The 14,814-nt window shown below is 34.3% G+C and overlaps 1 protein-coding gene across 10 annotated transcripts in view; it reads right to left on the bottom strand.

Annotated features, from left to right (window-relative positions):
- The window catches only part of Nlgn1 (neuroligin 1), an 891,542-nt gene that overhangs the window by 463,914 nt on the left and 412,814 nt on the right, over nt 1-14,814 (bottom strand). For 8 of the 10 annotated variants that reach the window (XM_085835997.1, XM_029475306.2, XM_021157773.3 and 5 more), the window contains 2 exons: nt 12,443-12,502; nt 4,572-4,724 (listed from right to left, as the gene is read on the bottom strand). In XM_085835997.1, the coding sequence (XP_085692123.1) occupies nt 4,572-4,724; nt 12,443-12,502 (213 nt within the window). The remainder of the gene's footprint in view (nt 1-4,571; nt 4,725-12,442; nt 12,503-14,814) is intronic. The other 2 variants (XM_085835999.1, XM_085836000.1) reach the window with 1 other exon arrangement.

Raw genomic sequence — 14,814 nt, 5'->3', positions numbered from 1 at the left:
AGTGTTCAGTGAACATATATATTAAATAAAACCTCTCTGAAGTTTTGGATGTCATCACAAAAGAGTGAGGAACAAAGAATGTAAGTCAGCAGGCTGGTGAGTGACTGACTCTAAGGAATCATTATCCTCTAGAAATGGCAGGATAGCCACACATAGGAGCTTACAGAAGTCATGAGCAGAAATCCTTTACAAGCTTTTTATGGTTTTTTAATTAAATATTTACTTTATTTACATTTCAAATATTGTCGCTTTTCCTGGTTTCCCCTCCAAAAATCCCCTCCCTTCTCCCCTCCCCTTGCTCACCAACCCACCCACTCCTGCTTCCTGGCCCTGGCCTTCCCCTACACTGGGGCATAGAGCCTTCACAGGACCAAGGGCTTCTCCTCCCATTGATGACCGACTAGGCCATCCTCTGCTACATATGCAGCTGGAACCATAAGTCCCAGCACGTGTACTCTTTCTTTACAAGCTTAACCATTCCAAATCCCAGCACAGGGAAGGAAGCTTAGCACACTATACCACCCCACAATATGGAGTTATTGACAACTGTTAGCTTTAGTAAGACACAGTTTTCCCTAGTAGTGTAACCCTTGTTAGGTCAAACACTCACCAGTGAAAAACCACACACCTAAGATCATTTACACAACAGATATTGGTCTTAAAGCATATAAAAAAGTAAGAGAATGAGAAAAGATAGACAAAAATTATAAGGGTAGGGAACAGGGCTGAGTTGAGAAAATTAAAGGGTGGATATTATGAAAAGTTCTTTGAATAAAAGTCTCAAAAATAAAAATAAACATCAAAAGTTAAATGTATTATTTGCTAGAGTCAAGAATTTCACAATTGCCAGGTCTTTCCCAGTCAAAGTTAACAAATATTATATCTACCTACGTTAAACACATTGCATTAAATTTTTCATTTGTCTTTTTACACAGAAAGTAACAAATTTATTCAAAATTTAGAGTAGTTAAAACACATTGAAATATTAAATTCCCTTTTGTATTTTGTATTTTTATGAGATTAAAAAACACATTGTCTTTTGAATAGTTTCTATTTTCAAAAACATGAATTCATTACATCTTATAATAGAGTCAACAATATATTTCCTCACAATTTAGAACTTATGCCCATTAAAATACACATTTTCCCAGGTTTCAAACAAAATACTTTACATAGATTATCTTCTCATATAAGAAAATATAACCTAAACATTTCTCAAGCAGCCAAGTTTATATATATATATATATATATATATATGCATACAAACTAATAATTACCATATTCTCATTCCTCAGATCTATGAAACAGTGGTTTAAATAGCAAATGTTGAATGAGGCAGAAACAAAGCTAGCTTCCATCAAAACTGGATGAGAACAGAACTACAAGCAGGATGAAATTAAAGCCTGGATGTATAGAGTACTTTGCAGGGTCACTGGGGACTTTAAGGTGACACCAAGGCAGTGGATGGAGAAGCAGGGTCCTGCTTCCTCCATCTTGTCTGCGTTTTCATCCTCCCTGGCAGTTATATCTCGGAGGGAACGTTCATGAATGAGTACTTTTACTGTTCTGCTAAAGGATACCAAGTGGGGGTCTCAGTTCAGAATGTTAAGCCAACCTCCTGAATGTACTGACAAATTTCTCCATGCCACTCCTAACTGTATTGAACAAAATATTTCTCACACAACGTGCTTTAAATCTATAACCTTGGTCAGCAGATAGTGGTATAAATTTTATTGCTAAAATATTTTTACTTCAGTACCAATCACTAAAACTCTAAAACAAATCAAGTATGGCAAAGTCAAAGAAGCAATTATTTCACCTTTTCCACACAAACTGGTTGTCCTGCCAATCACCCCAGAGCAACAAGACTGTAATTAGCCAATTACTCAGTGACTTCCCAACTTGATCCTCACAACAAAACACCAGAACCAAAAGACAGGGCAGAATCTTCTCTGATCGGAGACAAAATTTTATTTTATACCTAATATTCAGCATCTATCCCAAAGCCAACTTGACCAACATTCTTTTGGAACTCATGCCTAAGAATGCTTGGCTTACCTTGTCTTTAGATAAATATTCATCATGGAGGCTTCCAATAGGTACAGTACAGCCCTCACTGCCAGAGGTCAGCAGGATGAAGCTGATCTGTTTTAGTGTGACACTTTTGTGCAGTTGCTATAACAAATGTGCTGGTATCTCTCTCTCTCTCTCTCTCTCTCTCTCTCTCTCTCTCTCTCTCTCTCTCTCTCTGATTATCTCATTTGAATACATTCACAACAGCTTTTTTTTGAAAGAAACTGACCCAAATCCAACTCTTCTAGAAATGATACTTTAAATATGCACTAGACCAGTGGTTCTCAACTTTTCAAATGCTGCAGTCCTTTATATAGTCTCTTATGTTATGGTGACAGCCAACCTTAAAACTACATTTGCTGCTGCATCATAACCGTAATTTTCATACTGTAATGAATAATAATGTAAATACATATTTTCAATGGCCTTCGGGGATCCCTGTGAAGGGGTCATTCAACAGCCAAGGTCAGAGTCATAATTCCCAGGTTGAGAAGTGCTTCTTGAGACCATTTTACTAACAGATGTAGGTGCCTTCTCAAGAGTTTAATGAAAGTGAGGGTCTGAAATATGTTATATATATATATATATATATATATATATATATATATGCAATTAATAAATGATTTTTAAAAGGAAAACTGTTTAATGAAAAGCAGTTTTGGGCTGACCATGATTCAAAGTAGCAAACTCAAGACTGAACCTCAGGACTCAGACAGAACAGAGAAAATTGAGATAAGTCTCTGTGGTAGTGCAGCTGGCTGTTAGATAGTCCACGTGGTTGAGTGAGTTTTTCATTTATTTTACCTGCTTAATTTGTTGTGCTGAAAGTTGACCATATTGTGCTCTTGAAGGACAAGATGTGAGCATGCCAATAGAATTTAAACCAGATCCACTGTGAAGTCCTTATTAGTTCTAAAGTCACCCATAAAGGGGGAAATAACATTTTAAAAAGTAAACAAAGAGGAATGGGTAAAGTTTCCATTAAATTAATCACAAAGCACATCATAGGAAATTATGCAGGGACCATAACTTCCTCTCAGAAAAGACAGCATATGGTGTGATTACAAACACCAGTTCCACACACAATCTTTCTTTTAACTTTTCAGTGTACAAACACACCACTGCACAGTATTTTCAGTTGGTGAAATCTGGAACTAAATGGCAAGGATAGCTATGAAGATGGCTGAATTATAGGAATACTATAGAATATAAATGCTATAAAATAGAAGCATTGAAGTACTGAAAGTCTTCATATGAAAATGTCCTGTAAGGATAAAATGAGTATGAAAATTAGGGGAAATTATGAATGCCTTTTCTTTATCTTCTAATTGGCAGTTTTCAGTGGTGAGAATTACATCCTAATCACATGAAATAATTCTACTTGAACAATGCATGACCAGGCATACTGGTCAGCAAGATGCACCTGGACAGCAGGCTGCGGAAATATGGTCTACTTGTATTGATTAAGGATATCCATTACATCATCCACTCAACTCTATTTCATATTTTGATCTTCTGAAGACTGAGAAAATAACAAACTCTTATTCTCCCCATGGCAAAAATTTATGTATGATACTAAAAATGTTATGAAATTGTATAAAATTCAAGATTAAATCAAGAGCATAATATCTCTTTATCTAAAAAATGATTTTGAGACTTGAAGCTGTGATAAAAGTTTTAGAAAAATTAAGATTAAAAAGTAAAATCTGTATGGAATATGTTGTATTTTAAACAAGTTACATTAAAATACTATAGATAATTTTGATTAAATACTATTTTGTATTTATCACTGAAAATATTCTGACCTCACATTGGTAGAACATCAGGTTATCTTATAAAACCTGACTAAATAAAACAGAAATTTTACTAAGAATAAAGTTTCCTCTACATTTCTCTTTAAAACAAAGGATCTCAATTTTAACTCTACCTTCCTTCTGAAAACACTGTGTATGACTGAGGTGAACTGTCACCTTAAAATGGATATGTTCTTTTCTAAAATAAATCACTCAATAACAATGTTTTCAGAGACACTATTCTTAATTATTTAAGGGGCCACAGGAAAAGATAAAAGAGAAGAAATGCATGCATGAGAACAACAGTGACTTCCCCAAGTTAGTCCATCCCGGGTTCTAGACAGAAGTTTAAACTTACATCTAAGAGCACAGCGCCACACTAAAGAAAAGCCGCAGTCAACATCTGTTCATGGACTTGGTTTCTGAAGGCCTTTTGCCAGTAGTTTTCATACATCTGTATTGTCATCCACAAGGTACATCCCAATAATCAAAACCATCAGTGATCAGAGCCTTCATTACCTTTCTGCTTCAAGATTAAAAATTTCCCAAGTTTCCATTACTCAACGAGTGAACATTTAAAGAACTCATTGAAGCTTTCCAAAAGCCAGGTTCAGAAAAAGAATCGTACCAGGAAGTATAGGAGAAAGCAAAGCCAAAGGAGCACATACTTTGCGATGAATGTGGAAGGAGTAGGAGATATCTTACCAAGTACCCCAAGCCGATAGTTGACTGTGATGACGATCACATTGCCATAGCTTGCCAAGACACTCCCATCATACAGATTTCCAGTACCTTCCATGTAAGAGCCGCCATGGATGTACACCATCACTGGTTTGGGACCCCCACTGTCCCGAATATCTGCAAAATAAATGGTTGGCAATTATAGTTATCCCCAACTACATGTGTAATGAAACAGTGCATTTTTGCATTTTAAGAACAGGAGGGCATGATTTTTAATATCTTTTAAACTGCTGTTTTTCTTAAAGTGTTTCTTAAGCAATTCCTAGGAGGAACTATTTAAAAGGAAAGAACAACAGGCACCCATTGCTTTCTGTCTAAAGCTTAGTTTGCAAGAGATGGACATGCTATTCATGAACTATTAAGTAAGGATAATGATTCATTTCTATATGGAGTCATCTATCCCCCCTCTATTACTGTGGAGCTTTGTATCAAAGACAACATGATTACATTAAGTCATTTGTGGTCCCATTTGTGAGTATAATTAGACCACTGTATTATTCATTTCAGAGTGTAATATTCCTACTTAAGGACTGTCAGTGATTAGAAGTAGAAGTGTGTGCACCTAAGCACTTGTGGTTGGTACATGTATGAAATGTCGTGGAAATGATGCATCTAGAGAAGTTGCACCATTCACCCATCCAGCCCAAGCTTAGTCTTTGGAAGAAAAAAAAACAAAAACAAAGTATATTTACACTACTTCCTATAGGTAATGGACTCCTCTCAGTCCTCCGTGCTATGGTTTTAATCATGTGGGTGTGCAATGATTAAGCTAAGGTCAAGTATGGAATCACAAAATCCTGTGTCATCATTGTGATTGTCTCCCAGTCTCAGTGTTGGTATTTTGCTAAGATTCACTGACCACGACTACGTGATTTTCAAAAAGAATGTTGAAATAACAAAAACAAACAACATAAAGAAAAACAACCACCAAAGTGATTTTATCAGTTTTAAAACCATAATAATTTCTGCTGAAATGGCTAACCTGGAAGTTGATTCAGTCACAAACCTTGACCATATCCTGATATGACTGTAAACAAAACAGTGCTGTTTGATATCAAGTTGTGTGCCTGTATGCTCATAATCGTCTCTGTATCAAGTATATTACGTTTAACACTGCTTTGAAAGTGTTGTTTGACAATATAGTTTAATTTCGTTACTTTAGAATATTCTAGTCAAATCAAATTGTCCTAAAATCTTTGATTCAAGACTCTAGCTTCCACCGGAGGCTTAAGTTATAGATCACAGGGGGAATTGGGATGATTTAGAGACTGTTTCACCCTCCTCTTAGAAAGAAAACATCAATTTAAAAGCCCCATTTTGTTTTACTGTGATAGAGTAACTTCTTTGAATGAAAACTCACTTTTAGATAAAAAAGGACAGTTTCTCTTGTTTATTCAGACCTCCATGTTGAGAAAATGGCTCATGGCACAGCATAAAGACTTTCTGTCTGTCTGTCTGTCTGTTTTCCTTTCTTTTTAAAGTAATCAATTTTCAGACAAGAGTTTATTTATTTATTTTTAGTTTCTTTGACTTTATAATTGATTTTTAGTTTAGCATAAAATTAATGGGCTTCGTTAAGATAACTTCATACAATAGCCATTAGGCTTGTTCTAAGTTGTCCCTGTAAGAAAGATCAGTTTTAAATGAACCACTTCCTGTGTGTATATGTGCATTCTTGCCTCCCTCCTGTATATATGGACTTCACATGAATGTGCTAGAACAGAGTAAGAACATTTTTACACTGTGCTCATCTGCAAGGCGTAGTCATCACGTTTATCTTCTCCTGAAATTGACAAGCACAAGGTACTCCCTCTTTTTAAACGTTATTTGTTTAGTTTAGTTTAGTTTAGTTTAGTTTAGTTTAGTTTAGTTTAGTTTAGTTTAGTTTAGTTTAGTTTAGTTTAGTTTTAGGTTTAATTTTAGATTTAGACCAGTTCAGTTTAGTTTTAGTTTAGTTTAGTTTAGTTTAGTTTAGTTTAGTTTAGTTTTAGGTTTAATTTTAGATTTAGACCAGTTTAGTTTAGTTTTAGTTTAGTTTAGTTTAGTTTAGTTTTAGGTTTAATTTTAGATTTAGACCAGTTTAGTTTAGTTTTAGTTTAGTTTAGTTTAAGGTTTAATTTTAGATTTAGACTAGTTTAGACTAGTTTAGTTTAGTTTAGTTTTAGTTTAGTTTAGTTTCTGGGTATTTTTCCTGCATGTATACCTGTGTGCCTAGTGACTGAGCTGTCAAAGAGACTCAAAGGTTCTCTGGAGCTGGAGTTAAATACAGTTGTGAGTTGCCATGTGGGCACCATGAGTTGAGCCCAGTGCTCTAGAACAAGCAGTGCTCTTAGCCACTGAGCCAACTCTCCAGCCCTTGTGTTCCCTCTTGCATGAAGATTCAGAGGCTTGCAGAGTTGTCAGATTTCAAAGGGAGAGTAATTCTTTTCCTGATTGTTAAACCACACACCTAAAATGCCTGCTTGTCACATAAAATTTTAGCTTCTTATTTTTCTTGTATGGCTGGCATTGAAGAAGCAATACTAAATTATTAAACTGAAATCATTAGCCCAACTGTTCGCAGCAGACACTGTACTCTGCTAATTGTATGCTTGGAGGTAGCACAGAGGGAGGCTGCTTCAGAATTCCCCTTTAATTAAAATTACATAGAATTACAAAGCACCAACTGTGAACAGTAATGAAGTCTTGGTAGAGCCATTCTGTTCACCTGGAAGACAATACAGGCACACATTGTGACTAGCCCTGCACCTTGCAGCAGACCCACCTGGGCAGTGTCACAAGGGCAAACATGTCAGCAGAAGCTAGGGCTTGTACCCAAGCAAGTCTGTTTCTTTTTCCTTGAAATGTATATCTGAAGAAATCACAGATATTAGGGGCAGTTCCAATTTCCAAATCAATTTTTCAAACTTTTCAGAGACTTTGGTCTTACCTAAGAATTATAATATTGAGCTGTTCTTTGCCATGAACTTATTTTTCTTTTGAAGTCATGCTGAAATTAAATAATATAGTGTGTGTTGATTACTAAAATTACTAAAATCAATATAGTGTATGAAAACCTTTAGAATTTATTAGATTCTTCTATTATAACTAGAATTCTTGGTTAGTGGTAAATATTTTACCTGAATGGTATATTTTTATTTGTTTGCATAATCCTTAAGTCTTTTCATTGTTAATAAAAACTAGTTAAAATTATAAGTATGCAATAATATTTGTTCATGTTCTTTAACAATCACATTTTGTCAGTTTTTCTATTTTATTATCAGTTCATGTATTAAATGTTCTTCAGCAGCTAATAATGAATATTTTAGAGTCACAATGTTTTTGAAACCTTCCTTGTTATTTAATTCCCTATATAATAGATAAAGTATATTAACTTTGTTCTTTACCTACAATTTTTGGCTTTATATAAATAGCTACTTCAGTCTTTACTAAAATGGGCAGTTCACAGGTTCTTAAAATACTAGCTTAGTTCCAGTCAAACTGTAAATTTTCACAAGCATATTCATAATTATGTCATTTTCTTTAAGTCTTGTTAAACATAGTGAGTTTGAGAGGAGAAGAATAATGAAGGACTCCGTTGATTATTTTCTTCTAAAATGTTAATAAAGAACTCTAAGGATTTGTCAGACTAATTAAATAATAGATTTGGAATATGAGCCCTTACCCTTAGTAAGCATCCTACAACTAATATTTTAGACCAAGGTAGAAAGTGTCAATGAGCTAGACCATTTCATAGGAAGTCTGTGCAAGTGTCAATGAGCTAGACCATTTCATAGGAAGTCTGTGCAAGTGTCAATGAGCTAGACCATTTCATAGGAAGTCTGTGCAAGTGTCAATGAGCTAGACCATTTCATAGGAAGTCTGTGCAAGTGTCAATGAGCTAGACCATTTCATAGGAAGTCTGTGCAAGTGTCAATGAGCTAGACCATTTCATAGGAAGTCTGTGCAAGTGTCAATGAGCTAGACCATTTCATAGGAAAGTCTGTGCAAGACACCTAGGACCAAGCCTCACAGCTCCTCTCAATGGTCCCTCTGAATAATTGCATGATTCCTTAAATATGTGCTTTGGTTTCTTTTTAAGGGGTCACAGGCTGGTTAATTGGCCATATTTTAGAAGTTTTGGAGATTTAATAGCTTTTAACATGCGAAGCATTGCCTTAATTAAATTTTTTTGTCTGATATGTACAAAGCGAAGCTTGAAGACAGGACATGCATTTTGCTCATGCTTCTGCGTGCCAATTATTCTTCAGACCTGCTAGTGTGAAATAGAAGGCTTGGCCTAATGTGTTCTTGTTAGCATAGGCAAAAAACAAACATGTAGTGTGGTTACAAAACTTGGAGGGAAGTTGGGTCTGTATGGTGCTAATAAATTCCATCTAAATATTTAAATGCTAAGATTGAGATTTTTTGGCAAAATTAAATATATTTCTGTAATCTTCTAAATTTCTTGACTAAATTGAGAGAAACCTGGAATACTATTTGAAAACATTTTAGGAGTTCAGATTAGCTTGTAAAACAGAGCTCTCTTGATTATTATAAATTGTAAGTTAAGAACGATGTGACTTGTTTGCCCTGGAGATTGGTGCAGACAAGGAATTATAAGTAACCATCTCTCTACAGGGAAGTCTGTAATGCCATAGTGAATAGTGGACAAAGGATGCTGAATGTCAAAGGGAACACAGAATGCAGTGCCGGAGACATGGCTAGTGAATTAGGGCACAGGGAAGATGTGGAGAATTGCCAAATAACCTGACTTTCAGTGATGGAAAGAAGGACTGTAATTGCATCCTTTGCTCTGTGTCCAGTGATGCCAATTCAACATTTGCTACAAATTCAAACTAGATATTAGATCATTTTGATTTGTATCACATCCACAAAATAGTTCCAAGAGCACTGAAGAGGGGGCATTCAGAGTTTACTAATGTTTTCTTGATGCGCTATCTGGATGTATCTTTCATGTTTCTGAAGTAATTGTGGAAGGCAGCACAGAGAAATAGGCTGCATTGAAACTGAGTGCTACAGCAGGAGACAGCCTTAGACATGTAAAAGCATGACTTGACTTGGTAGCTCTGGCAAAGTGGCTTCCTATGTTGTGGTTGAGACCTGACATTTAAGCAGCTGTTTAGGGTACACTTAATAATGAACTAAAAATGTTAAAAGTGATTCAAAAATGCACTGTAAAACAGATGCATGTGCTGCACAAAAAACTTACTATCAATATTCAGAAGTACGTACTCCAAGCATGTAAATATATGGGAGCTATAACACTCCATGGGGAAATCATCCGATTAAATCAGTAAATAAAAAAAAAATTAAACTAGAGTGATGATATTCTAGAATTATTACTATAGTACCCAATTTTGGACTTTACAACTATCCCTCAAAAGCAATCCTCTATACTAACAATGTGTAGTATATTGGACTGTCAGAAAATTTTACATATTTTACATTTTTTGTAGCACAAACTGGGCACATCACCCATGTCCCAGATAGCCTAAAAGTATTCTGAATGTTTGACTCTAGTGTAAGTTTATTCTTTAACTATTTAGCACTGGAAATTATGTGACTTAGCAGTGTCTTTTAATTATTTAATATTAATAGTAGTGATTAGCTTATGCATAATGATTATGTGTTTACTAGGATCCATGGTAAATGAATAAACAATCAAATAATCATAAATTACACTATAGTCACAATTATTTTTAATGACTTATTTATTCATGTGTGTTCAGTATATGTGTGCACTCACACAACTAGGGAATTTGAGGGAGTGAGACATCAGAGCTGGTATTACAGGTGTTTGTGAGGTGAGTACTGTGTTCTGAACTCTGGACCCCTTATAGAACAGTGTGTTGGTTTGAATAATACTAAGCCCTTAGGACTATATATTTGCATGCTTCTTTCCTAGTTAATGAGCTATTGGGGAAGAATTAGGGGGTGTGCCCTTGCTGTAAGAAGTGTGTAACTAGGGGTGGGCTTTAAAATTTTAAAACCATAGGCTAGGCCCGCTGCCTATCTCTCTGCCTGCTGCCTGGGGATCTGGATGGAGAACTCCCAAAGATTTCTATAGTGCCCTGTCTGTCTTGTGCTGCCATGCTTCAAAAAATGATGATAGTAGACTAAAGCCTTTGAAACTGTAAGCAAACCGTAAATTAAATGTTTTCTTCTATAGATGTTACCTTGGTCATGGTGTCTTTTCTCAGCAATAGAGCACTAATATATACAATATGTATTCTTAATTGCTGTGACATCTTTCCAGCCTATTAATAATTCTTAAGTGTTATAAAATGAAAAGTTGAAAAATACAATTAAGTTTTCAGTATTTTGCCTCTACCATTTATGTTTTCATTGCAGAAGAGTTTGTTGAATTTGTATTAAAAAATTAAAAAAATAAAAGGATGCAAATAGTGCATGAAAGTCATTTGGTCATAGATACTTTCGATGACTTGAGAGAATACCTCTGCTCATGTCGGGACAGATTACTTTATTTTGGAAAAATCAGTCCTACTTTCTTATAAATATCTTTCTGAGATTTATTTTGACAAATAAATATTTTTCTGTGGCTTGAGGAACAACAGAAAATTGTAGCTTATATTCATTACCTCTGAAAAATTATATATATATAACCATAAAATCCTGAATGAAAGGGAGCTGGACTGAATGAAGCAGTGCTTCTCCAGGAACTTAATTACATATCAGGTTGAAAGACAGGCTGAGAGAGCTAGTGAATACTTGGATTTTATAGTTAATCAGAGCTGTAAGATATAAGATTATAGGATGGAGAAAATAATCCCATATCAATGAACTAGGACATATTTTATTATACACGGATGTAATACTAAGACAGTAACAAAATTTTATTTCATATTGTTAAATTATCTAAAAACTATACATATTTTGAAATGAAAATTATATCTGTAATCTTATTTGTTGAAATACCTATTAAATTTACCAGAAAAATGGTGTTTAAGATTTGTTTATTTTATTTCTTATCAATATGTGTCTGCATGTCTGTGTTTTTGTGTAAATGTGTGTCAGTTCAGGCCCCAATGGTGTCCAGAAGAAAACATGGGGCACTGTGGACCTGAGTTATCTGGACATAGCTACTGGGACTGAGCTAGGGTCCTTTATGAGAGCAGACAGTTCTCTTACCTCAGAATATGTCTCTAGCATCATAAAGCAACAGATTACTAAGGGACCAGGCCACTTATATGGATACACTTTTTATTATTACTTACCCTAATAGCTGGGGTGCCTTTGTTCTCTACGAACTATCATTTAACTGATGTGATACTTAAGCATATCAACAGAAAGCAGGATTGAAAAAAAATCTAAGTCGTATTGCTCAAGAAACACTTTGCATCAGCTTATTTCTCCTTTGATAGAGCATGGAGTATCTTTTGAAAAAGGAAGTAAAATGTAATAATGATACACAGTCAAATTGGGCCGGAGTATTTACACAGATTAGAGCACATGCAATGGGTACAAGGACTACAAGGGGAAGATTGTTAGTTCAAAGAATATGGACTGATTCATCAAAACATGGGATGAAACATATCAAAAGTCAGTTCAAGAAAACCAAAAGAGAAAAAAAAAAGCCCCTCTTTTTAAAACATCTGAATGGTTGGCATCAAAATGTAAAATGTAACATTCACTTTAAAAATATTTTAAAATGCATATTTATGTGTAACAACAAGCAAGAAGACAAAACACATCCAAAACAGGAATTTAAAAAGAACTCTTCAAAAAAAGACAAGAAGTAAAAAAATTAGAAAGGGGTGGAAAAGTGATTGCGGCTCTGGTCATGCAAAGAGATTTGGTGGGAGAAAAAATACCTTCATCTTCAGCACCGTCATTATCACCTAAATCATCTGTGTGTTTCTTTGTAAGGGGACCTAGGATTGAGAGTGGAGAAATGGAGGGAAAAAAAAGACAATTCAAGAATAAACAAGACTGAGGGGGAAAAAATAAACGTAAATACTAAAATTCCCAAGGATATTAAAAAAAAAAAAAAGTCAGGGAAGTGGTTTATATCATGGTTGATTTATTTTTTTCACTTTTAAGAAAAAAAAATATTCCCTTCCCCAAAATCCAAAATATCACATAGAGTTGGTTTCTGAACATTTTCAGCATTAAAAATACACCATGGTTTAGTCTTTTAATCAGAGGCCAAGGAATGTTTTGGGTTTTTTTGTTTTTCTTTTTCTTTTTTTCTTTTTTCTTTTTTCTTTTTCTTTCCTTTTTTTTTTTTTTGGTAAAAATACCCACTTCACATTAGAAAATGAACAATTTAATTAGTTAAATATACTTAATTTATTCAGCATCCTCTCTAAGTTTATGAAACTCATAAATACATAGCAGGTCAAACTATTCTTTACCTTGGGACATGATAACAACCTTATGAAAAAAAAGTAGAAATGTTCTGTAAGTTGTTCTTTTTCTGCTTTTTAAAAATTCTGTCTTTGTATGATCATTACCACTTTTATCTTACACATTTTTAATTTATACATTTAAAAAACTTGTGACTTTTTAAAATTACTTGTCATGACACAAGTACTCCCCCGTGCGTTTTAATTTAAATGTTAGTTGTGGATTTAAGGCAATTGTAACATGCAGGAATGTATCAACAGATAATTTTTTCACTTGGCAGAGGAAAGGTACCATCAATAGAAGGCATGTTGAGCTCTCAAAGTAGTTAAACAGTCAGGGCTAATACTTGAAAATCAACTTTATAAAACACTAGACTCATGCCATCGTGCAATTTCATGCTCACTGTATTTATTTATAATAGTATCATGTTTTAGAAGAAGAATTGCCTTAAAACACCATAGATGCTTAATACATGTTTTATTGTCTCTAACAGTGCTACTTTGCTTGCGTAAAAGAACATACTGAAGGGGAAGTTAAAGGCCACATGTAAGTAATTTTAAATGTCACAGAATTGACATACTCATCACACAAATGCAAGTCAAGCCCCACATTTCCTTACTGAATTTCTATAACCATTTCAATTGTATGACATTTCATAAACCTCATGCAAAAAGCAGTCACTACAAACACAGGACACTCTATTGAAAAGGACAGCCAATCACATAGCAATAACCAAAAAGAATTTTGTCATGCATAATGTAAGAGTCTTAGAAAGCACACTGTAAAGGAATGGACAGACACGTCTTGATTCCAACCATGTTAGGATTAAAACAGCAAGCATTAACTGTAAGCACACATGACAGGGAAGGACTGGAAAATATTTGAGAAAGGTTTTACACCTTTTTAACAAAACTTTTTCTATTTGTAATTTACAACTAAACCTATTGTAATATGGCTCAATGAATAGGAAACACCATATCAAAAACAAATGGACAAAAATAATAAGGCAAAACATGTTTGCTTTTCTGGTCCAAAAACTACTGCTGCAAATATCAATCACTGGTGAAGGTCAAGACATTGAAAATCTAAAAATTAGTGATATCAGGAAAGTACCTATTAGGTTTTGCAATTATGAGATCATGATAACAAGGTCATTCAAAAACAAAGAAAAGAGACAGCAAAGCCAATTCAGTTATATGTTTTCATAAACACGCCTTAAAACATCATTCTGTTGATAAAGGCTAGATGAGTGGAATGGTTTATGTTAACTGTGTGCCAGTTGCAAGATCACAGACATCCATACTTAATAAGACCTCATTCAAATACAAAGTGCACATAAAGTTATCTGATGGTTACTAACTATACTTACATATCTAATAAGAGTTCCTGAAAATATGAATATGTCTAACTTATAATTTTAAAATTAGAGAATTGGAATATTTGAAACATTTCTAATTTCAAAATATCCTTTAAAATACTACAATAATTTTATTAACTAAAGATCGAGATATTTTTCACGTTCTTGTTTTCTAAGACCCTATAAAAGTGTGGCTTACTTATTAGTTAACAAGCAATACAAGTTGAGAATTGTGCTATTTATTGATTGCAAATCATTACTTGCTCATTTTCACTAAATGACTCGATTTTCTTAATTCTCAGGTTTTTGAGAAATCAGTAAGACCAGCTCCTTATTTGTGGACTCATTAGTTTGATAACATTTGAAGGACATGTAAATCTTGTCACACTGAGGTTGTTCCTGCCCTCTTTCTCTAGTTCTGTGCTATATCTCTTTTAGACAATTTGAATGGAAGCACATCGTGGTATGTAATGTCATTTC

This window comes from Mus caroli, unplaced genomic scaffold (genome assembly GCF_978045245.1).
Source record: "Mus caroli unplaced genomic scaffold, Mus_caroli_1 scaffold_3, whole genome shotgun sequence".
Classification (NCBI taxonomy): domain Eukaryota; kingdom Metazoa; phylum Chordata; class Mammalia; order Rodentia; family Muridae; genus Mus; species Mus caroli.
Note: the sequence above shows the minus strand (reverse complement) of the source record. Positions and strands in the feature narration are given on the sequence as shown.